The sequence below is a fragment of the Protomyctophum parallelum genome (genome assembly GCF_964188405.1).
Source record: "Protomyctophum parallelum genome assembly, chromosome: 14".
Classification (NCBI taxonomy): Eukaryota; Metazoa; Chordata; class Actinopteri; order Myctophiformes; family Myctophidae; genus Protomyctophum; species Protomyctophum parallelum.
The window spans coordinates 12,888,954-12,912,620 of record NC_139709.1 but is presented as its reverse complement, the minus strand read 5'-3'; the positions used below and the strand labels follow the sequence as shown (position 1 = coordinate 12,912,620).

Genomic DNA, 23,667 nt, shown 5'->3' with positions numbered 1-23,667 from the left:
ATTGTTTATTTTGGATTGTAATGTTTCAATAATGGGTGTGCAGCGCCTAGTCTTTGTGAGGTTGTCAGAGCACTAGATACTAAATGACATTACTTGTGTCATACATGGGCAACTGGCGGCCCAGGGGCCACATGCGGCCCCCACTTTGCACTTAATGTGGCCTGTAGGTTAATATAGGAATACTGATATATTATTGATTTCAGCTGTTACAATTCCAAACATGACTGTATAAGCTTAATGACTATAGTATTAAAAATTTATAATTTTTTGTCCAATATATTTGTATTTAAATTCATAAAGTAATTCGTAAAGTAAACTACTCATTTGAAATTAAATATAGCAAAAGATTTTTTTTTAAATGCAATTATTTTTTATTTTTGCTACTTTTGTAACATAGAATGACGAAGTAATAATGAATTGCATTTTTATAGCGCTTTTCCAAGTGCTCAAAGCGCTTTACAATGGTTCATTCATTCATACATTGGGAGTTGAAGTGGCGAATAGTCGACGCCAGCGTCCTCACTTCCCACATTCACACACCAATGGTGGCGAGCTCACACCGACCGACTCATTGGAGGCAATGTAGGGTTCAGTGTATTGCCCAAGAATCATTGGACGACCTGCTCTACCTCCTGAGCCACAGCCACCCAACCCAAGTAGGGCATTCATTACAAAAAAGGTTGCCCACCCCTGGTCTGATGTCTGCTTTTAACTAAAGAACACATTGTTGATTCATGTTGAAATTATAAATTACACAATGAGACAAAATATCAATATCCCAAATACACACAGAAGTTATGAAACCTTGCCTGACTTGTTTGAGAGCACTTTACTCAGTCACCAAACCTGTCATCTTATCAGGTGTCGAATGGTATTTTATGATGACACAATCACGTTGGGCTACATTTCTGCAGTCAGCTTCAAGAGGATGCAGGCCTTGGCTATAAACCAAATGTATTTTCTTTGGTGTTTCTTCATTTATTTTATTATAATTATTATTTTGTACAAATGACTCCAACAATGTCGTCAACTTCAAGAGGGTGCACTGGTGAAGGCCTTGTTACAAATGCCAATTAAATACCCTTTTCTTGTTTTGTTTTTTTCCTTTTCTTTATTTTATTTTACAAATAAATGACAACATATCTGATGAAGAAATAGCACAATTATCACACTTTATTCACCAAAAATAATAATTCAACTTGAACAATGTTGCCATTAGGCTATTTAAAAAAACAAAATGGATCCTGAAGGAATAGAACTGTAAGACAGCAGTCCGATATGTTATTTATTTGGCATCTAGGCACCAAAGAGACTACATTTAAATCACAAATAAGTATAAATAATTTCTTTATATGATCAACGTATAAAAGCATGCTTGGTCCTCATATCAATTAGGTATGACTTCTTAAAACGCAACAAACGGGCAAATTAATCGAGTGTTCTGTCTCGGAATGTTGAAAACTTCAATTGAGCATATATTTTGTTTTAATATTCTCTAATCCAAAGAAAACAAGCCAGGCTCCAGCTGGACTGGCTATGCAAACAAAGACCCCCCCCCCCCCCCCCCCCTCCACACACACACACACACGGAGGAAAAAAAGAATGGAAGAAATTACACGGGAACCAAGAGTGAAATGAGTTGAGAGCAGAGATTGAAGACGGTCGTAAGACAGCGGCTTGTTCCCACAAACCCATTTTTGTTCCCTCGTCTGTCTCAGCAAATAACCAATTGTGCTTATCCTTTATGTCATGTCACTTGACTTAAATACTGAAAGGATATATAGGCAGTACTGTAACAAATTCACATTATTATTCACATAATACACATACCTTTTATCTAGTTTTCACAAACAGTATATAAATACAAGAAAGTGTTTACATTTTACAAGAACATGAACCTTTTTTTTGGTCATCATCATGTCACTGAAAAGTGTTTAATTTTCATGTCCATGAAACAAATAAACGAACAAACAAACAAAAATGACTTTCCTTGATGTAACAGAGTAACGAGTAAATTGGGACATGGGGACTGACTTTGGCACTTCATAAACTTCCCTGGGGTACAAAAAAAGCTGCTCACTGCTGAGCCAGATGCCGGCTTTAGTGGTTACACTATAAACACAATAGCAGTTTCAGAACAAATATAAAAGAAAAAGAAAAATCACTGAAATACAATTCATTGTGATATCTGTAACATCTGCCTTGCACGGATGTTTGGTAAGAGGGACATTTGATACAAAAGTATTTGGATATTACCCGGAAAAAAGGTACACAATCCTATGAGTAACAACAATACAAAAATTATTTAAAAAAAGCCTTCTTCCGTTTGCCCGACGCTCTATCACACCTTTTGTTTTAATTTTATACAACACCTTTCCTCATCCAGTTGTTCTAATAATCTGTCCCTTCCTCTTGACAAACGGGTTGATCTTCATGGAAACCTTGGTAACCCTCGTCTTGGAGCTCTGGGATGGCTCCACCGTCTCCGTTCTGCAGTTCTTCTGGTTCTGCGCTCTCTACGTTCTTGGGACAGTACTTGGCGTCGTAGATCTGGCGGCCCAGGCCGAAGTTCTGGCCACTCTGACTGGCTCCCTGGTTGGAGCCCATCTGCAGCGACATGGTGGTGTTGTCACACTTGTCCGTGCCCAGCTTCTGGTCGTAGATGGCGCGCCTCGTCCCTGGGCATGTCATTCCAGCCTGGCGGAAAAAAGGGAAAGAGAGAGACCTTTTTTTTAAGTACCGGTAGTCTCTCTGACAAGTCATTATGATAACCATCATAGACATGTCCTAGTAACCCAACTTCTGAACTTCTCAGCATTAACACGGATTTGTCACTGCACACAGCACTGGAACTAAATCTAGCTAGGTTCTAGGCCAAAGAGATTGGATGTCAACTTTGCTTTGTTGGGGGGGGAAGGGAAACCCAGCAGGCTGTTGGGAGACTAAATACGAAACTGATTCATGATAACATGGCTCAAGAATAAACCATGTTTGGCCAATGGCCATGGTTGTCTGTGCTGTCCTGAATAAACCAAGGTTCACTATGACCCTATTTATAATTCAGGTCCCAGGATAGGATAGAATAGGATAGAGACCTTTATGGATCCCAGAAGGGACATTGAGTTGCCATGGAAGTACAACAGTCATCATCATCATAAGAAAAACATAAAACGGCTAATAAAAGCAGCACCATATAGGAAAGTATTTAGCCAAAATGAGGACAGATTTTCTCTTTAATAAGTGCATCCAAATGTCCTTTTATAAAGCATTATTGTTGCGCTTTGTCTTAACGCGTTCAAACCAGGAAATCACCTGTCTCATTTAAAATGTTAGCTGTATAGCAGCATAGGTTTTTCAGGTTTTTGTGCCAGGGGGTCCCTGGCACAGGGGGTCCCTGGCACAAAACATTTTCAGATTTGGGCTTGCAGTCAAAGATGTATCACTTTGGGGGGTCCTTGACATGAAAAGCTTTGAGAACTACTGATTTAGAAGGCATTCATAGAATCGGCCTCATGATCTTATAAGGTTTTGTGGAAAGCATTTTGAATTGCCTTGTTGAAATGTGCAACAAATAAACGTGCCTTGCCTACGCAAGACCAGGGTGAACAACATTGGCCCAGCTTTTTCTGAAGCAATGTTGGAGCATCAGAGGTGTTGTGATGTGGAGCGGAGGCTCCAAATCACAACTGAGGCTGAATGTTATCTACAGTATGGAACCTTTAATATGAAAGTAAAAGCAAGGCGAGCAAACCTTCAGTCAAACATTCTTTAAACCATTTAGACCTGAGGCCGATAATTTATTTTTAAGGCTTCTAAATCAGACAGTTTTCTGAAAAAACAATTTTCAAGATTTTTCAAAAATAGCAGATCTACAAGCTCATAGCGCTGCACTCGGTGCCGTACTATGAGCTTGTAGATCTGCTATTTTTCAATAGCTAAAATAGCTCAAGTGTAACATAATGCTTAAAACAGCAAAAGGGGTTCCCGCCCTGAATGGGGTAACTTTATTTTGCCTGTTTTTGTTAGCATTGTTAGTATTCCTAATAGAACAGAAAAAACCTATTGCTGTCAGCGAAGAATGCTAACAAGCCAATCTAGTACTAGTAAACCATTGACCAGCAAACCATTGACCATTGACAATCAACTAGTGCATTCCAGTACCTGGCTGGCCCCCTTGTTGGTGCCCATTTGCAGGCTAATGGTGGAGTTGTCCATGGGGGGCAGGATGTGAGCTTTCGGGTCATACAAGTGCCTCCTGGTGCCATATGCGTTCATACCGGCCTGGCTGGCACATTTGTTGGTCCCCATCTAATGATACAAGTGAGAAGACACGTGAATAAGTTATAGAATTACAACAATTTAGGCAATTAGCAGTGGAGTGGAGCAAGTGGAGTAAGCATGAACACCTATAGTTGGCTAACCTTCGCCTCAACTGGAAAGCCTGGTCTCCGTTCCAAAAGTGCCATATGAAGCCCAACACACACCGGCTCCGTCCGACACGGCGTGACGCGTTGCAGCGCGGCGCCGCCTGGAAAATAGAACTGGTTCTATCGGCGCGCCAGGCGAGGCGCCAGCGCGCGTCGGACGCCGCCGGTGTGCGATAGGTTCATTGAAAATAATGGAGGCGGCTGTTTCGACGCGCGGCGGTCGCAGACGGTGTGTGATGGGCTTGATCCGGTCGAGAGCGGATTATATCGTTACGTCATGTTGTAGTATTGTTTTGTAGTCAACAATCAAATGGAACTTCCTTTTCCCTCAAACCGGAAGAATAACAATAAAAGCTCTCGTAGCCTGTAGCTTTTATTGAGAAAATCGGTTTGAGGGAAAAGGACGTTCCGGAATATTGCTGTCTACAAAACAATACTACAACATGAAGTAGCGATATCATCCGCTCCCGACCGGTTCATGAACCCGAAATGGAATGGTGCCCCGGCTAATAGTTGGCCATCAACAAGGTAATTAGTGACGTAGAGTGCAAAGACAACAATGCAGCTTGCAGTGCCTCAAAGAAACTATGTAAACAAGTCCAGTATCTGTCTAACATTCTTAAAATGTATTAGGTAGCAATAGATAAACAATAGTCCCCCTGAACATGCAGTTTTATCCTTCATTCTGCTGTTACACCCACAGCTACAGCAAATTACATTAAGCTTGTAAGACAAACATTAGCATTGTGCGTTGTTCTCACTCTTTTGTACAGCAGCCCTCACATCTCTGTTTGACATGCCTTGTTTCATGTGATGGCAACCACAAACCAGACAGGTTTATGGAATTAGTGAGAACAATGCCCAGGTGTTTTCTATAAGTGTGTGGTATTGTGGTGTGGGAGAGAGTTTCGCAAGAGCCAGCGCACCTGTTTAATTAGGCTGGTGAGCAATGAAACTGCCGCAAACTTCAAATAGCACCTACAAACTAGAATAAGAAGTCAAATCAAGCTATTATCTAATCATTCAATATATGTGTGACAAAAAATAAATTGTGAAATGTTAGTGTTGGTACCTGCAGTCCGATGACACACTGCCCAGCCTTCATCTTCTCCTCGTCAAATGCCCTCTCCTGCTTGTCAGCATACTTCACACCAATATCTACACGTGGGTGGCAGCCTTTAGTCTTAGCCTGAGGGTGACAAATATAGTGTGTAAAGTTGGACTGCCGGTATCCAAAAACCTAATTAGGTTATGCTTTTTCTGTATAGGCTTTAATCAATTTAATATACTATAGTGTGAAGTTAAATATTTCAATATACCCTATTGTTAGTAAGAAATATAGTAAACACATTTTCTATAAAGAATTCATGTTCGATACGACATCCAGTTACAACAAGTTCAACCAAAAACGGAACAAAGTATCATGACAAATGAATTAAAAACATATCTAAATGCAACTCATTGACCGAGTGTGTTCAGATGCAAGACAAGTCACATCATACAAAACATACACAACTCCTTTATCCCATTTTGGGCGGGAACCCCTTTTTTTCGTGTTTTAAACATTATGTTATAATTTAGCTATTGAAAAATAGCAGATCTACAAGCTCATACGAGCTTGTAGGTCTGCTATTTTAAAAAAAACGAAGAACGACCGACATTTTTTTATTTTGATCTCAGGTCAAAATGGGTTAAAAGGTTGTTTCGTCTCCATTGCTTAATCTTCACAGATAGTTGGAACTACATACATCTGTAAGATACCGGGACAATATTTGTTTGATACGATGATAAGAAATACATGTACATACATTTGCTTTATGTGACAGAGTCCCGGTGCTATATAGCAGAGGGCGAGGTCACAGCTAATACAGCAAGCTCAGAACATGTAGTCACAGTGTGACGCACTCATTTAGATGAGCTGTTTTCAACATTCGTCATACGACAAAGTATATCGGGCTTCAGTGGTTAACCCATTTTGGTCAGGAACCCCTTTTGGTGTTAGCATTACGTCATGCTTTAGCTATTGAAAAATAGCAGATCTACAAGCTCATAGCGCGCCACCGAGTGGCGAAAAATCGAAGAGCGACTGACATAGAAGAAGACATTTTTAGAATCTGATCTCAGGTCAGAATGGAAAACTGTCAGGATGTAGAAGACATTTTTAGAATCTGATCTCAGGTCAGAATCTGTAACTGCTTTGAATCTGAGGTCTCACCATGCCGGCGAGCGCGAGAAGCGTGGTCTGGACCTGTGTCATGTTCCCGCTCTCAAAGATGTCGTTGGCCTCGAAGATATCGTTGGCCCTCAGGCCGTACCCCGTGATGGCTTTGATGAAGTTGGTCAGGTTTTCCAGCTGAAAACAAAACACACAAAGATCTCAGGATCAACAATAGCATGTGTGGAGGATTTAACGGGACTCCATTTAAGGACCAACGAGATTCAGCTTCTTGTTTGGACACCGTCTTCATTTCCGGACCTAAAGCTCTCTACGCTGTGTTTCCTGGACATATGTGACAGAAAATGCAATTGTGTGTGTGTGTGTGTGTGTGTGTGTGTGTGTGTGTGTGTGTGTGTGTGTGTGTGTGTGTGTGTGTGTGTGTGTGTGTGTGTGTGTGTGTGTGTGTGTGTGTGTGTGTGTGTGTGTGTGTGTGTGTGTGTGCGTGCGTGCGTGCGTTTATGTGTGCGTGTGCATGTGCGTGTGTGTGTGTGTGTTATTTGACTTTTGCGTTTCTGTTTTGATTTGTAAACCACTTTCAAACTAGTGTCCGTATTTTGGGAGTGAAGTGAAAGTGAAGTGAAAGTTTTCAGATAAACTTTGCAACGACGCCAGCAGATCAGCTATTTTGGATGTTTTTTTTTAATAGAAATTAAAAGGTTGAATAAAAGAAAGTTCAGTTTATGTGCATTTTATGTTTACTTGTTTTGTATAATTGTATAATTAAAATGAATTGTTCTTTTCATACATAGAAGTTTAATATAATACATTTCAAATTTGTATCTTATGGCTAATTTGTTTGCTTAAAGTTAAATGTTCTCAACAAGAAACTTGAATCAAATCTAAGATTTTAAAATGGATTAGAAATGATTTTGCACTTTTGGATAAAAACATCGGCTCAACAAACTATTATGCTATAGCGTGATCATGACCTAGCATGACTAGGTATGACATCTCATCTGGAAGGCACGTTAGTGAGAACAGATCTGTTGGGTAACCGTAACCGTGCATATGTCGGTGTTTAACTAAATGCAATATTAAGTGACTATAGATGTGAATTGTCTGCTAAAGGAAAGAAAATTGTAATTATGAATGCAAGTGAATGAGAGCAACAATCACTCGTGCTTTGAACAAACTTACTTGATGCCAGTTCATGGATGAACTGTTGACCTTTTTCACAGAGCCTGGCTGAAGTTTGTTGATCAGGCTGAGAGAGAGAGAGAGAGAGAGAGAGAGAGAGAGAGGGAAAAATAAAGAAAGGAAAGAAGATTATTTATCATTTAGTGGAAGCAATTCAGGTGGAGAAATGGGAGCAGATTTGCAGCCTACTTCAGTTATAGAGGGTATGCGCATGCATAAAGTGAATGGCAGATCGAGTGGCAAATCGAGTGGCAAAGTGAGTGACAAAGTTAATTTAATGTTGTTTAAAGTCATTCAATGCAATCAAATACGACTTTTCTGTTTGGATGTATGGGCTGTCAAGGCCAGAAAGTCGGTTTCTGCCACTCAGCAGGCGTTCCCGCATAACTTCCAGGTATGATGATGATGTCACGCGCATACCCTCTATACCGTGACTCTTCAAACTGAGATGAAGACATGGTAGGTAGACATTACACTGCGTGGGGAGTGTGACACATGAAGAAGCCCTAAGACAATTGCTTACTCGCACAGTATGACACCATTCTTCAGGCCTTTCTGGAAGTCGGGTCCGATGGAACATCCAGTCACATCTTCGATCCACACCCTCAGCTCATCCTCCTTCTGGACATCATACTTCTGAGCAATCTGATTGGACAGAGAGAGAGGTCAATGGTCAAACTGTGTTTCACAATCGGACATAATCGTACTCGTGTGAAGTGAGCGGCGCCTTTTATCATGAATCTCATGATGATGATGACGTATGGAGGATGAGAAGTTGAGAACGTCGTGGTACATTATACACTCCGTGCTCAGCCAATCAGCTGGGCACATTCCGTGCTCTTACGGACACGTCGGACAGACATACACACAAAGCTGTGCTTAGGAGCCGCTCAAAAATAGTCCTTATGCACACAGAATCAGAAACATGTTTGTCCCCATATTCATCCACCCATCTTCAACCGCTTATCCGTAGTCGGGTCGCGGGGGCAACAGCTCCACCAAGAGTGTCTCCAGTCCAGAGCAACATTAGTGACTTCCTCCTGGGGGATCCCGAGACGTTCCAAGGCCAGTGAGTCGATGTGTTTCCTCCAACTGCGCCTTGGTCTGCCCCGGGGTCTACTCCCAGTGGGACATGCCCCGAGGACCTCCCTAGGGAGACGCCCGAGAGGCATCCTCCTCTCTAACCAGATATTCATGTTTTAACGTATCAGGGACATGACTTGTTTGGGTAAACAATACATTTACACACAAGACAAATGTAAGGGCTGCATACATACACATAACAAGAGTTATATGTATATATTTATATAGTTAGATTTATATACAAATGTAAATGCAACCCAAACTATTGTATGTATGAAACGTTGGGCCTTGGTAAGAGAATTACACAATCAACACTAGAGATGACTAGACAAACCAAATGTTTCACATAAAGCAATACATTGTGCCCATGACAATTTAACTATGTTTATGCTATCCCACAGACCTATATTATGTAGTGTCAATGTCAATATTATAGCAGTCAGATATTTATTGTGACTGGTTTCATGGTCACTCCTACATTTCACACTTCCAAATGGGATATACAGTACTGTATTATGTCTCAGTGTTATTTTCCTTTCATTTCTTTCTACCGTCAGTTCATGGGGTGACATTGACATTGACCTAAAGCACGCACACACATCCTGTTGAGTAAACTGCTTCATTCTCTCCTGAAGCACAGGAAAAGGGGTGGGTTACTTCAGTTTTATGCGATTTCACGCACACTAACCCTCCTGTGAGGCTTGTTATTACCTTCAGGAGCAATGCTCTGATTTAGAAACTTTACAATCAATTACACATGTGTGAAAGGCACATTACGTTGGCTCAACAAGTAAACTGTGTGCATGACGCAATGATGGATACTACTAGGCCTGTTTGCAGCAGGAAAGCATCGCTGGCTGAACCCATGTGTAAAAAATAAACAAACAATTAAATAAATACAAATCACTCTATAAAACTTTAGCAGCTGGCCTGCTGAGGAGGTATTGTGCTCCTTTGAAGCGTGAAATTGCAGGCAAAAAAGAAAAGTTGAGTGAACGCAAACCAAGAGGCAACATGCCACTACCACTAACCAAACCACAGGGAACCATGCAATATACAGTACCTACAGGCCTGCTAGATGTCTCTTGTAGGCAAATGACAGTGGATTGTACTTCTAAGGAATGTCTGTCTGTCCTCTAATTACATTTTGCTTCGTACAGTTATGCACATGTTAAAATAACACTGACTGACCCTAGTCTATAGTTTAATTGCCCATAAGGCGCTTTAGAGGTGTATAATTTAGAGAGACAAGCTGAACTCAAGGAATTTGTCCTCAAGGAATTTGCCTTGTGGTGCTTGAATAAAATAGCTGAATAGTTGTAAGGGCACTGTATCCATCCAGTGAATGTAAAGGGACCGTGGAAATACTCAAAAATGTCCCTAGAATTCATTATATTTCCGAAACTATACGGGACGAGACCCATTTGTAGGTCATGGACGTGTGGTGAGTAAAAAGGAACTTTCAAAACAAAAATCTAAGAAATCCCATTAAAAAAAATTAAACAAATGAATAAGAGTAGTGAAAATAGCCAAAGCTACAAGCTCACAACGTGTCACATCGCAGCGCGATGTGAGCGTGCAGATTATTATTATGGCTATTCTCATATTAGTTTGGGTTTGGGACGGCGGGTCCCAGGGGGACATCAAAGTTGTCTTAGTGGGTCTTGCTCGAGCTAAAAAGTTTGGGAGCCACTGAGAGGACGTAGAATGCTGTCAGCTATTTACCGCATCCTCGAGCCTCGAGCCAGCCGAGAGGAAGGAAAAGTGCTAAATCCTTGAATGCCTCACATTTCACGGAGGAGGCGGCTACGTCACCAGTGGCAGGAAATACCAGTCAGCTCAACGTCTCCATAAAAACCCGCTCCTCAAGGAGGACACAATGCTAAAGACTGAGTGAATCAACATCCATTCTTTATACCATTCAGCACACTTTGTTCTGTGGACTGGACAGGATCCCCCCCCTCTCTCTGCCATACAAGGTCATAGCAGAGGAATGCAAATTAAACTATAAATCAGCTGATGGTGGGCTAAAGGCACCTTGGTATGTATGTGTGTGTCAGAACCGGAGTCCGGAGAGTATAGACTCAGACTGATGCATAGGCTCTGCAGTACATTCTGTAGACAGTAGGCTACAAAGCTTATTGTAGACAGCCTATAATATGACACTGTAATGGGGCCTCTGCAGATTGCCAACAACTGCTGTACTTCCTGCTCTGTTTGCACCTGAATCCGATTGATTATCTATCACATATACATACTTGGGACAGGGCAATTTGTGACTGACAAGACTATATGGCTTTGATATCTATTCTCTACCTATTGGAAATTGGATGATGGTGGGTAGGAATACACACGCACGCGCGCACACACACACACACACACACACACACTGGTTAAAAACATTGAGAAAACAAAGTCAGAGCTTCTCACTTCCTTAGTTTTCTGGCAAATTAATAATGAAGTGAAACGAAATGAAAATTTTAGACTATGAGTGTCAGGCTAACACGCACATAGTCTATCGCTCAAAAAGCACCATATCTCCAGCATCAACAGTGGAATTTTAAGTGGATACGGCTGGTGCGCCCACCAAGTATATCTGCGGGCAGATCCAAACAAGGTGTGTTTTTTTTTTAATTCCTTACAATCCCAAATTGGGCCATTCTGGAGACCCAGTGACCCACGTTGCATGGGAACTCGGATTTGTTCTTTGAGACGACTCACTGAAAACAGAATTTGCCAGCTTCCTACACATGTCTAAAGTTTCTAAACATACATGACTTAGGCAGACTATTAAAGGCCGCTTTCAGTCACAGACAGAAGAGAGCGATGGGCTGGATTGGAACGATTAAGGCCATAACGAGAAGATTCGAGAACTGGACATTGGACAAAGGATGTGATGATGAGTATGACATGATCCACCCACCCGGCGGGGACTAGTCTAGTAATAGGTGAATTACATTATGTCCTAATGCGGATCACACACCGCCGGGCACACGGGCTGCTCGCTCGGGGAAAACGGAGCAACTAAAAAGGGAGAACATTTTCTTGCCACAGTGACACGTTCTTTGCCGAAAGGACAACGCCCTGTAGACAACTTTTTTTTAAAGTGCGTGTCCTGGGCTGGCACTAAGCACTTAAAAAAAAAACATGCATTTCTTTCAAGACAAAACTTCCAAGTAGTTCAATGTACCATATGGCAAACTTAATCTAAAATAATAATAAAAAAAAAGAAAACATTGCATGTAACTGCATTCAACACTCTTCTTTTTTATACCTGTGATTCGAAAAGCAGTGGAAAGAAATCGCATACCTTTATGCAAGAATTTGTATGGCATGATAATTGTTGCAGCTGCACAACAAGAGTATAATTATATTTCCATTTCCACCTACCTTGTTTTTGACTTCCGCAGAAAACCCATAGGCAGGACCTCTGTTAAAACCAGACATTGTGGAAGGAATAGATAAACTTGTCGACTTCGGGCTTACTTCTTTACGACGTATACGTCTACTATTATAATGGAACCCACGTAATGAACAGACTGCGCCGAAAACTGCGTCGTTTTGGTTTCTCTTCCAATGAAAGTGGACTAAATACTTCCTCTCTCTCCTACGGGCCAACCAATTAGAACACTCCCACGCTGCTTTCATTGCAACGCACCAGTTAATCGATTCGAAGCTCCGCCTTTTTTCCCCCTTTTTTTCTCCCCGAGGTCGTTGATTGATATCAAAAACTCCTTATATGGAATGAAACTCCCAAATTCCTGAATGGGGGGACGGGGGAGTGCCCCAGTTCCATGGTCCCACCCTTGCATGCCAGACACGCAGCGGCCCCCAGTCGGCCTGCCTTGAGTCACTGACTGTCGGGAGAGGGAGAAAAAAAACATGCTAGAACAGTAGAACTACTAAAAAGTTCTAGAAGCTACCGGATAGCAATGAGCAACTGAGATGACGTAATGATAGATAGACCTGTAGACAGAGCTTGGGTTTCAGAATGGACGCGCACGCACACACAGGCATGCACGCACACACAGGCACACGCGCGCACACACACACACACACACACACACACACACACACACACACACACACACACACACACACACACACACACACACACACACACTAGGCTACTCATTCCAAGGTTTTTGTAGCCTACTGCTGCTTTGGAATGATGAGAATGTCTGCACTGAATTAGATTATGAGACCATCATGGTTGAAAGCTTAATGGATCTGCTGCTTGCATTTATAGCTACTTCTGAGAAAGGGCCTTTATCTGATAAATGGGAAACGGCTGGAGGAACTGCAATGGTATCACTATTTTTTATTTGCCAGCCAGTATATTTAAATAACTTTCCTAAAACCATAGTGTTGGTGGTCACTGCAATAGAATTATATAATTGTTCTTCCTGTTCCTGATGCCTGCATGCCTGAATAACAGTAGAAGGAAATATATTTTGATTGAAACCTTTATTTCAGGGGAATATAACTGAGCTATAGTCTGAAACTGCAGATAGGCCTACTTCAGAGTCAGAGAACACAAGCTGTAGTAGACTGTATACACATGTCTTTTTTTAGTGGGCAGCAAGTGGCCAACCCTATAAAGACTAAGCGCTTCAGACCTCCCAAAACAAATGTAACTGATTCAACTACTTCTCGGCCTGGGGCCCATGATATGAACACATTTTACTGTCCTATATGGCTCATGGCAGAATACAGAGTTAAGCAATTAAACATGGGATTGGCTTTCAAAATAGTCATTGGGGCTTTGCCCTCAATGCCTCAGTACCCTCATATCTGACTAAAATAAATAACTCACAAAAGTGAGCGACACCCACAGCCACAATACTAAGGAGCGACATTGCGATCTGGTAACACCACTTATAGAACAAACATGCCACACAACACTGCCAACAAAGTGTGGAATGCCCTGACACGTCCCTTAAAAAATGGGTTCCTTCGAAACAGGCCTGAAAATCCACTTGCAGGAGGCCAAAGGGCTCACTTCTCCCATAGAAAGGTGATGACATTCACTGCCTTCACCCCCCCCCCCCCCTGCCCCCCCTCCCCCCTTTCTACTCGGTACATATAGCGCTATTTTATATTTGATGACGATATTGTATTATATTGGTGTAATTTTGTATGCTATGTTGATTAATTGAATACACAGGACCACAATGGAAACAAGTACTCAGGATGTTTTTTGCGTTATCCTTTTAGAGCAAGTGTACGACTGTTCTCGCTGTTTGCATTTGTGTCTAATAAAGTATTCAATCAATCAATCAAACCTTTTTTTTTAAGCTATATGGAAATGCAAGAATTACACTACAGAGTAGCCATGCTTTTATGATACAATCACTGTCACACACTGTCATAGCCACAGTGACCTACTTTACATTGCAATGGTTAATCAGAGTAGCCACACTAACCTAATCTTCAAAAGCTATACCTTTGAACTTTTAGGGACAGAAATAATCATCTTATAAGTTATAATCGAGTCATAATCAAGGTCCTGCTTACTTCAGGATATTCGACCACTGGAGAAAGTCCCCTGCATGTAGTAGTGGTCTCAAACCTTTTCATGTCAAGGACCCCCAAAATTATACTCATTAGCCTGCGGACCCCCCATTTGAAAATATATGCCAAGGACCCCCATAAGAGAAGATTTGTGCGGCTCTAGCAGTGATTTTCAATCATTTTCATTTCAAGGGCCCCAGGTTTGACCTGAATTAGGATGTACTATACACCTGTCTTGCTTTTCAAACCAGTGGTTCCCAAACTTGGACCCCCAAATTGACACTAATTAGTAGACCCGTAAGGGTCCATTTGGTTCCATTTGTACACTCTTAGAGTTACAGACCCATAAAGGCCCACTTGGTTACAAACTATCATTTAGCTGGGGACCCCCCTGGAACTCCATCAAGGACCCCTGGGGGTCCCCAGACCCCACTTTGGTAACCACCGCCATAGACAATTACACCATAGCATTACACACGCAAGAGTGATTCAGAGTCTGAAACACAGCGTTCATGATGTCATGGCGGTACCTCAACTGGACACATCCGACAGGGAGTACGCCTTGGCTTCAGGCAATGGTGTAAAGTAACTAAGTACATTTATATAAGTACCGTACCTAAGTACCGTTTTGAGGTATTTGCACTTTACTTTAGTATATCACATTCTCAGTACTATTACTTCTACTCCACTACATTTCATAGGCAAATATTGTACTTTTACTCCACTGCAATTATTTGACAACTTTAGTTACTCACTTACATTTTGATTATTACAAAAGATTTATTAAGCACTTTAGCCCATACACATTTGGGCCATTTGAAAATAGCCGATATACAAGCTCACAATGCGTGGCGATGCGACGCATTGTGAGCTTGTAGATGTGATATTTTCAAAATATGTTGTATACATTTGAAAAACTTGAAATGAGACATTCTGCACAATGGGTACTTTTGGTACTTTTAAGTACATTTTGATTCATTTGTACTTTTACTCAAGTACATTTTGAATTCCGAACTTTTACTTGTAACAGAGTATACACTTATATTGCAGTATTGATACTTTTTTTTTAGTATAGCTGGCTTATGGAATGAAACTGATGGGGAGTGCCCCAGTGAGCATGTGAGGGTTTCACAGGTGACTTGTACTGACAAAGACACCAGTCTCTGATGAAACACGCAGCAACATGCAGAAGACAGGCATTGATATTGTTTGAGTCACAGCCGATTTAAGATCTCTTATATCGCGTTTGAACATATAACAAAAAAAACAACCTATAAGGACACAGATAAGTAATAATTGTAACAAAAAACAGCAAGTGATTGATTGCATAAGCATTACACTAGTATCGGTTTATCTAAAATATGTTTGTCTGGCGCTGTTTGTAACAACAAAATACATTGCAGTCAAAGTTTGCCATTATTGGAATGTCTAAATTCTCAGCTAAAACGCGAGTTAACTTGTCACACATATCCTCTATAAACAAGAACCCTATTTGCACATATACAGGTCCATCTCAATTAATTAGAATATTGTGTATAAGTTCATTTTCTTCCGTAATATAATTCAAAAAGTGAAACTTTCATATATTCTCAATTCATTGTGCATAAAGTGAAGTATTTGATGAAATGATTTGTTCAAAAGTAGCCCAGACCAAGTATTTACTGCATACATTAATATAGCCTACTTTTCAGATGGTCGACATTTTTTGTTTAGTGGTCTCGTAAAATATTCTAACTTAATTGTAGGATTTTTTTTAGATTTTCTTGAGCTGTATGACATCAGTTATAATAATAATAATAAATAATCAGTTGTTATAATCATAATATATGAAAGTTTCACTTTTACACAATATTCTAATTCATTGCGATGGACCTGTACATTCAGCAAAGAAAAACCATAGGCTAAGTGCTCCCCCTTGTGGATGACTCTCTCCATGGTTGGGGAAAACCCAATGGTCAACGATGCGTGATGAGAACATACAACATTATCAGTTTGACGGCATAGATACTGATAGATTAATACAAATGACAGATTAATACAAATGACAAAAAAGTAAAACAAAACTTCACAGAAGTTCATGGTTAAATGTTCAAATAAACACACATGAATGTGCTAAAAGAAAAATAGTCAATTGTGCAGAGGATTTAGATCACTTTTATTTTTCAAACAAGAGATGTCGTTAAACACTGAACAAATAAAGATGCCCTAGTAAAAAATAACAAAAAAAAACTGATTCTTATCATCCATTGTTAGCACTTTCCTTTATTGCGAGCATTGCTGTTGTGCGGTGTTGTCATTGTCTGCAATTTCACCCATGTAAAAAAAGAGAACGGTGCATATTAGATTTATTTATAATCAAACATGGAATTTTGGAATTCTCGCACATCAACCTAGATCCAAGGACAGGCGTGTTTTATGTGGAAGCAAATCCAGATTTACCATTTTTACCAAGGCACATTGGTAGGTATGGAAGGGGTCAATGAATGGATGGATGGGAGGGATGCATGAATGTATTGTTTGCCCACCATCTGGTCTTGGGGCTCATTACTGTAATTTGTGAGCAACACAGTGGCAGTAACAGATGAATACAGGAAGAAATTAAGGACTTATGACATAATCAGATTTTTGTCACATAGAAAACATTGACGATGCATGCCGGCAGCTTTCTCTCCCTCTTGGTTCTACGTCAGGTCGACACAGACAAATGATAGTTTTAGAGCGACAGGACGATCTGGTCTATAGTATGTAGTATGCACGTACATACAATTGGAACTTGTGGGTGGTAAAGATCATTCCCTGCCGCCCTATACACACACATTTATCAAGTCAATGAACAAGTTGTCAACTTATGTCCATGTGCAGGTCTCTACCCTCACTAAGGGGCTTGATTTGAACATAAGTTGTCACAGCCGATCTACGGTTCACAACAAATTGAAAGCGTGTAATCTGCTATTTGGGTATGTGACACCTGCAAATTAGACTTAACCCATTCTGGGTTGGTGCCACTTGGTGTTTTAAGCACTATGTTATACTATTTTTGAAAAATCGTGAAAATGTGGCACAAATCTATTTGAATAAAAAAAAGTTTTTAACTAAAATCTTTGCTTCTGGGGGGTCCCTGGAACAACATCTTTTCAGATGGGGGTCGGTGGCCAATTACATATATTTTTGGTAGTCCTTGACATGAAATTGTTTGAGAACGACATAGAAACATGGGTTTTTTCAGAAAACGGTCAGGATTTAGAAGGCATTTGTAGAATCGTCCTCAGGTCTAAATGGGTTAAGGCGGTTTGGATATTTTCTAAACATGATGGAATTACAGAAGGTAATGGTTTGAAATGTATTTTTTTGGGGTACCAATTTGTAGAAGCAGGCTATTGTAGGAGTTAGTAACACAGCGCTTAAACCTGGTAACTTGTTTATTTTTTTACTCTGAGAACATGACACATTGAAACGAAACGGTGGAAAGAGTGGGTGAGGGGGTGGAATATGGAATGTTGCTGACCAATCACATTGACCAACATTAAAGAAAACGGCATGCCTCTTTTTGCATTGCAGAACAGGCCAACAACATTGTGATGCAAACAGGGAAAAAAAAAAAGCTTGTTTTTTTTTGTGTTTTTGAACATCCGTTTTGTTACACCTCCCACAAAATAACTGGTCAAAATAAATAATGCATACATGGTAAGAAATTTATAATTTAGTCTTTTTTTTATATCTCACATAAAGCTTCTTGTAACTGCCAAACATGGGGCCAGTATTCCACACACTGGGCATGCTTGGCTTTACCTGTGCTAGATGAACCTTTCTTCAAGTTAGTGGCCCAGACTGGACAGCTAAACCCCGCCTACCCTCCAATAATATAGGACCCTGATTTGTGATTTATTCTTAGTAGCTAGAAGGAATATAGGAATTAATAGTATTGCCATAGTAAACCACAAAGGGCTATGATCCATGTACTGTACAGTGGCAAATTTACTCATTTGCATTAGGTTGCCCAAAACATTAAACATTCTGCAAGCACAAGGTATCATAGACCGATTTGTGGTTCCTGTGGATGATACTCTCCAGTTGTCCTTTTTTACTTCCTAGAATAGTAGCAGCACTCTGCAAACAGGGCCTCAAAGTTCCTGTGGATTTCATTTTGAAAAATAGAACAGAAACAGCCCTTTAGTTCGACAAACGCAACTTTTTCTTTTATTAAACATCTTTTTTTTTAAATCTTTCTATACCAAAACCTCAATAAGATTATCTTTGAAAAGAAGGAGAGGCGTGGAGGGAGTTTAGCTGGTCTGGCTTTCCCCAAACTCACAGTGGACAAACAAAATCACAAAGTTACCCCCATCTCTGTGGAGATGCAGCGAGAAAGGCGTGGAGAGAGGACAGCCACCTTCCCCAAGCTCCCTCAGTCTAGGCAAACATATGGCAGGATGTTCAGTTTGCTTTCATCTCCGTGAGGGTCCAACGATATACACTCTGTCCAATCATACCAGGTGCCGTTGGTGTCAGAGCAACCGTTCACCCCCGACCAATGTTGCGTGTTCATCCTGACCATGTCCTCGCCCGTCACCTCTCGGCTGACGCCCGGCTTGTCCCCGGGCGAGCAGTCCGTCTGCAGAACGTGCGTCTTCCTCTTCTCCTTGATGTCGTGTTCCTCTCGTTTGAGGTACTCGGACATGAAAAAGTGTGCACTGGACCCCTGGACCCCTGAGGAAGTGAGCACGTTGCTCTGGAGGTTCAAGTAGGACTGGATGATTTCGTTCCTGGAAAGCTCCTTCCAGTTTGTCTGTTGGAAAGGGTTGGGTGTGGCCGCTTGATTGGAAACAGAGGGCTTCTGCTGCACAGAGCTCTCGGTCCTCTGTCTAGACTCGGCGGGGTCAGGCATGAGGGCTTCCTCCGCCTGAGAGGGTTCTTTGTGTACCATAGGTTTGATCTGACCCGTTACGGGATCAAAGGTTATCCGGCGTTCTTTTAATCGCACAGGCTTGGTCATGTCCTCTATTTTCTGACCGTCTAGGTTGACGGAATAGTCTCTAGACCTGTACTTCTTTCTTCTCTTTCGGTCTGAGGAGGACCCCGCCATTTCCACGTCGAGCTCTGTCACCCCGGGGGACAACGAAGCGGAGGGCGCGTGGAGGAGTTCAGAGTTGTGCATTTGAAGCTGGGGATGCAAGAGGGGAGGGGAGACTGAAGGGGATTCCAGTGTTGGATTTGCGCCGTGTGGGGCGCAGTGGGGAGGGGCTTCTGAGGAACTAGCCCAGTGCATTGAAGAAGACCTATGAGAAGGAGGCAGCCCGTCACCAAAGGGTGCCGGTGCTGCTGGGGAGGTTAAAGGCTGGGACGAGGGCATGGGTGAGCCCCTAGAAGAGGGACTTGGGACAGAAGATGTCCCTTTTGGTGTACATGTTGAGGAGCGTTTAGACATAGTTTCCTGCTTCACGCTCCTTGGACTGTTGGTGTGGCCACGGGGGCTTTTGGCTTGATAATTCCCCCCTCCTCCAGCACCACCTCCCCCTCCCCCTTCGTCCATTCGTGCATGCTGTTGCATCACAGCAGCCTTGATCAAAACGGAAGTACTAGGTAGTTTGGCCACTCCAGGGGAGCTGGGGCGGGGTTTGACAGCATTGATGGGGATTCTGGGGAGTTTATCGCTTTCGGCGTGTTCTGTCCGAGATGGATCAAGAGACGGCACAACCTCCTGCTCAGGGAGAGCCTCTGGACTGCCTGCGATCCCATTGGTGGGGGGTGTCAAGACAGAGTTATTGTAAGTAGAGAGTTTAGAGATTTTGGCTGATAAGTGAACCCCGCTATCTCTGTTCTCACCCCGACGCTTGCGGTTGCTCGATTTCTCTGCTTTGGGTGAATATGTGTTGTGAATATCATTTCTAATTTTGACTTCAGGGAGGCCCTTGACTGGCACAGAAATGTCAGGGGGAGAGGGATCTGTCCTGCAGGGGTGGGAGCCGCCATTGGTAGAGCCAGGGGCACTCACAGCCGGCCCCGGCTCTATCAACTTCTGCCAGTTCCGTAATAGTTTCTTTGCACGCTTGGCAAGGTCTTCATCCTTGGTTTTCTTCCTCACGTCATTGATTAGTTTTCCTAAGCGAGTCTCCTGCATGAATAATGTTAAAAAGAGAGAAGTTAGCCTATGAAACTTCTGCAACAACCACGCTCACACTGAGTCAAGTTGCTTACCTCTAGTTCTTCTTTGGTGATGGGAACTTTTTCCAGGTAGGTAATTACTTCTAATACAACCACCATATTGCAAATCTGGATGGAGATTACAAAAAAAAGAATATACATTGTTATGCAATAGACATTACACACACACACACACACACACACACACACACACACACACACACACACACACAGTAGCTGGTCTGCGATTTTCATAACGCGATATCAAACTACAGCAGGAATTTTGTATTGTAGGCTTGTTGATATTATATAATAATGACAATACAGGATTTAAGTTGAATATCCACGGTGTTCAAACATCTGAAGTTAAGAAAATGGAGGACCCTGATTAGTGCTTTTTCTAGCAGTTTTTATATTGACCTGTACCCATCCCATTCTACAGACTTAATAAAAATGTCAATCCATTTCAATCCAAAGACTAAGTCAACACTACCAAAAGTGCTTTCTTGAAACATTTGACTGAGAGAAGTCTGCAAGTTTGCTCACTACTAGCCTGAGAAGCAAAGCGAAAGCGACGTATAAAAGTGGAGGCTGAGAAGTGTCAACTCAAGGGACCCATTTTACCCTTTGACAGCAGCCCTAAAAGTTCAATGTAAATGCGGTGTGATTTTGATTTCATGCGAGTACGGTGTTAAAAGAAAGTCAGGCGACATTCAAACGTTAGGTGATGCATGTTAAGTTTGGGTTTGGCAGCTGGCTTGCTAACGTTTACGTTCAACTTGGAAAGGGAAAACCCGGCTACTTCCTGAAAAGGTAGCTACCGTTGTAACAACTATACACCTGCCACGATCACTCCCGTCAGTGTGTTTGTGAGCACATCTCTTTATCAGCGAATACACCGATCCAGGATCAATGACAAGAACTTTTTGATGGACATAACTTGTACAGCACAGAACACACAGCACGTTAACATGCAAATGAGACTTAACGCCACATCATGAACTTGTTCCTTTCCAGAAAATAGGCCAATCCCTCCCTCAGTGAGTTGGCTATAAGCTAATTTAGCTAGCAGGCTCAGATACCAAAGGTAAAGACAAGGACGTCACAGACAATCCGGAAGCATGTGTATCAAATGCTTTTATTCCTCTGATTAAATGCCACTGGGCTAAATGACATTTGAACAGAATAAATACACCCTTTCAGTTAAAAAATAAATCGTAATTTTTTTGAAAGAGCAAAAAGATCCTGCGAATAATAAGTACAAAAGGTTGTCTTTTAATAACTTGACATAGCCCCAAGACGCTTAGTTATGCCATCACCGTCCTCTCCTCTGTACGTTGACTCTGGGCTAGCGGGGCTAACGGCTTTAGCTAACGGCTGGATATAATCTGTCAACTCAAGAGCCCCCGCGTCGCTCCGGCTATTCGAAAAGAAAACATGCCGGTGAGTCATCGTAAAACTGTCAACGTGACGAACACGGTCGCCTTTTTTTGGTCAACATATATACACGTTACGAGGGTTAAAAACTAAACGACCCGGTGAAGTTTTACCGCTGAGAGCAGGTAGGTAAACAAGCTAACGGAGGCTATAAGCGGGGCTAGCTAGCAGTGGTGAGTTTCAACTCACATTGCTGTGACTGTCGATGGCCTGCAGCAGCCGGTCTCTCATCTGCTGCGGAGTTGCGGAGGCCGTTGTCATTGCCTGGTTCGGTGTCCGGCGGGGTGGCTTGGTGGAGGAATTCCTCCTTTTTTTAAAACGAACAACTAGGGCTCACTGGTTGACACTTTCATGAGATGCGCCACAGCTGCATAGCTCTTTCCCCCACCCGTCGTCGTCGCGTGTGTGCGCTAAGTATAAGGTTGCTTAAATGTCACATGGAGACAGTGTTAACGGGGTGTTGTGTGTTAGCTTGTTGCCGTGCGGCGCTGACTGCTGCCTGCTCGGCGCCCTGCTCTCTGACTACTACTACCAGTAGCTGGATCACAGCGGACGGCCTCCTGCTGCATTCTGGGATACAATTAATATTGGGGTTGTGCACTGTGCAGCTCGACGTCTGCGCCGCGCGTCGTTCGTAGAGTTGTTGACTCACTGGTAAACACAGAGACACAGACACACACACGTCCACGAAACGCGTGGTTCTCACACTATATTTCATGTCAAGGAGGACCCCCCCCCCCAAAAAAAAGAAAGAAGTGTTGTGACGCCCTATGTCAGCTTGTAGGTCGGATATAAATTTTCTATTATTATAATATTATATAGGCCGACGGCGTGGAACAAACTCCCACTGTACCTTCGACTGACAGCCTCTGTAGTAGACATTTTTAAAGCACAGCTAAAGAACCACTTCTACACTTTAATTGACTTTTAATTTTTTTGTTATTCATGTCCACACTGTATTGCATTACTGCTATTGTTTTTTAATGTTTTATGCCTTGCTTTTCTTTTCTTTCTTTCTCCATTGCTCTGTAAACCACTTTGAGCTTATAATAATAATAATAATAATTATTATTATTATTATTATTATTATTATTATTACTATATGTTATTACTTGGCCTACACATTTTGCAGGGACCCGGACCCCCTGGAATACCTTCAAGGACCCCTGCTGGGGGTCCCCGTCCGGACCCCTCTTTGAGAACCACTAGTGCTTGTTCAATAACAACAGGGGTCAGTATTGTAATGTATTTATTAATTATACATTATTAAAGGGATTGTGACATAGAAATAAAGTTTTTGTAATTTTTCTTACATTTTTGTAGATTTTCTGTGGTCTGGGGTTTTCTGGCTCAAACAAGTGCTCTGATTTCCTCCATATATGTGACCAGATTTGACTGAGAGCCTGCCATCGTGCAACCTCCAGCTTTCACCAGAAGGAGAAAAACTGAATGTATTTATATTTTATCCAAAATGAGTTAATAGCACAGGCAGACGTACTCTTCACATACTAAAGCATGTCTGAAATAAATATGAAATAAATGTTAAACATGTAGCTAGGTGTAATGGTAGAGTCCACAGAAGTGAACCTTTCAAGCCTGTTTTCTCAACTCGCTGTTTTCTGCAAGACATTTCAAATTTCAAATTGACATATTGGTTGTTCAGTTTGACCCACCAGTTTTGGTGGGTCAAACTGAACAACAATATGTCAA

At 41.8% G+C, this 23,667-nt stretch overlaps 2 protein-coding genes across 2 annotated transcripts; both read right to left on the bottom strand.

Annotated features, from left to right (window-relative positions):
• Positions 1-1,155: 1,155 nt before the first annotated feature.
• Positions 1,156-12,489, bottom strand: cnn2 (calponin 2). The gene is made up of 7 exons (XM_083782298.1): positions 12,256-12,489; positions 8,306-8,427; positions 7,783-7,849; positions 6,643-6,780; positions 5,500-5,616; positions 4,162-4,308; positions 1,156-2,697 (listed from the first exon to the last, which is right to left on the bottom strand). Exons 1-7 carry the CDS (start codon positions 12,310-12,312, stop codon positions 2,392-2,394), a joined length of 954 nt encoding a protein of 317 aa, XP_083638424.1. The 5' UTR covers positions 12,313-12,489; the 3' UTR covers positions 1,156-2,391.
• Positions 12,490-16,510: 4,021 nt separating this feature from the next.
• crsp7 (cofactor required for Sp1 transcriptional activation, subunit 7) lies at positions 16,511-22,468 on the bottom strand. The gene is made up of 3 exons (XM_083781067.1): positions 22,147-22,468; positions 20,575-20,649; positions 16,511-20,491 (listed from the first exon to the last, which is right to left on the bottom strand). Exons 1-3 carry the CDS (start codon positions 22,216-22,218, stop codon positions 18,785-18,787), a joined length of 1,854 nt encoding a protein of 617 aa, XP_083637193.1. The 5' UTR covers positions 22,219-22,468; the 3' UTR covers positions 16,511-18,784.
• Positions 22,469-23,667: the final 1,199 nt, after the last annotated feature.

Bases quoted from the DNA above. Each gene is read 5' to 3' on its own strand.
- crsp7 (XM_083781067.1), bottom strand. From the start codon at position 22,218: ATGACAACGGCCTCCGCAACTCCGCAGCAGATGAGAGACCGGCTGCTG. The intron at 20,650-22,146 runs GTGAGTTGAAAC...ATCTCCATCCAG, and splicing joins CCATCGACAGTCACAGCAAT to ATTTGCAATATGGTGGTTGT. The intron at 20,492-20,574 runs GTAAGCAACTTG...TTATTCATGCAG, and splicing joins TCACCAAAGAAGAACTAGAG to GAGACTCGCTTAGGAAAACT.
- cnn2 (XM_083782298.1), bottom strand. From the start codon at position 12,312: ATGTCTGGTTTTAACAGAGGTCCTGCCTATGGGTTTTCTGCGGAAGTC. The intron at 6,781-7,782 runs GTAAGTTTGTTC...TTTTGTTTTCAG, and splicing joins CATCCATGAACTGGCATCAA to CTGGAAAACCTGACCAACTT. The intron at 4,309-5,499 runs GTACCAACACTA...TTGTATCATTAG, and splicing joins AGTGTGTCATCGGACTGCAG to ATGGGGACCAACAAATGTGC.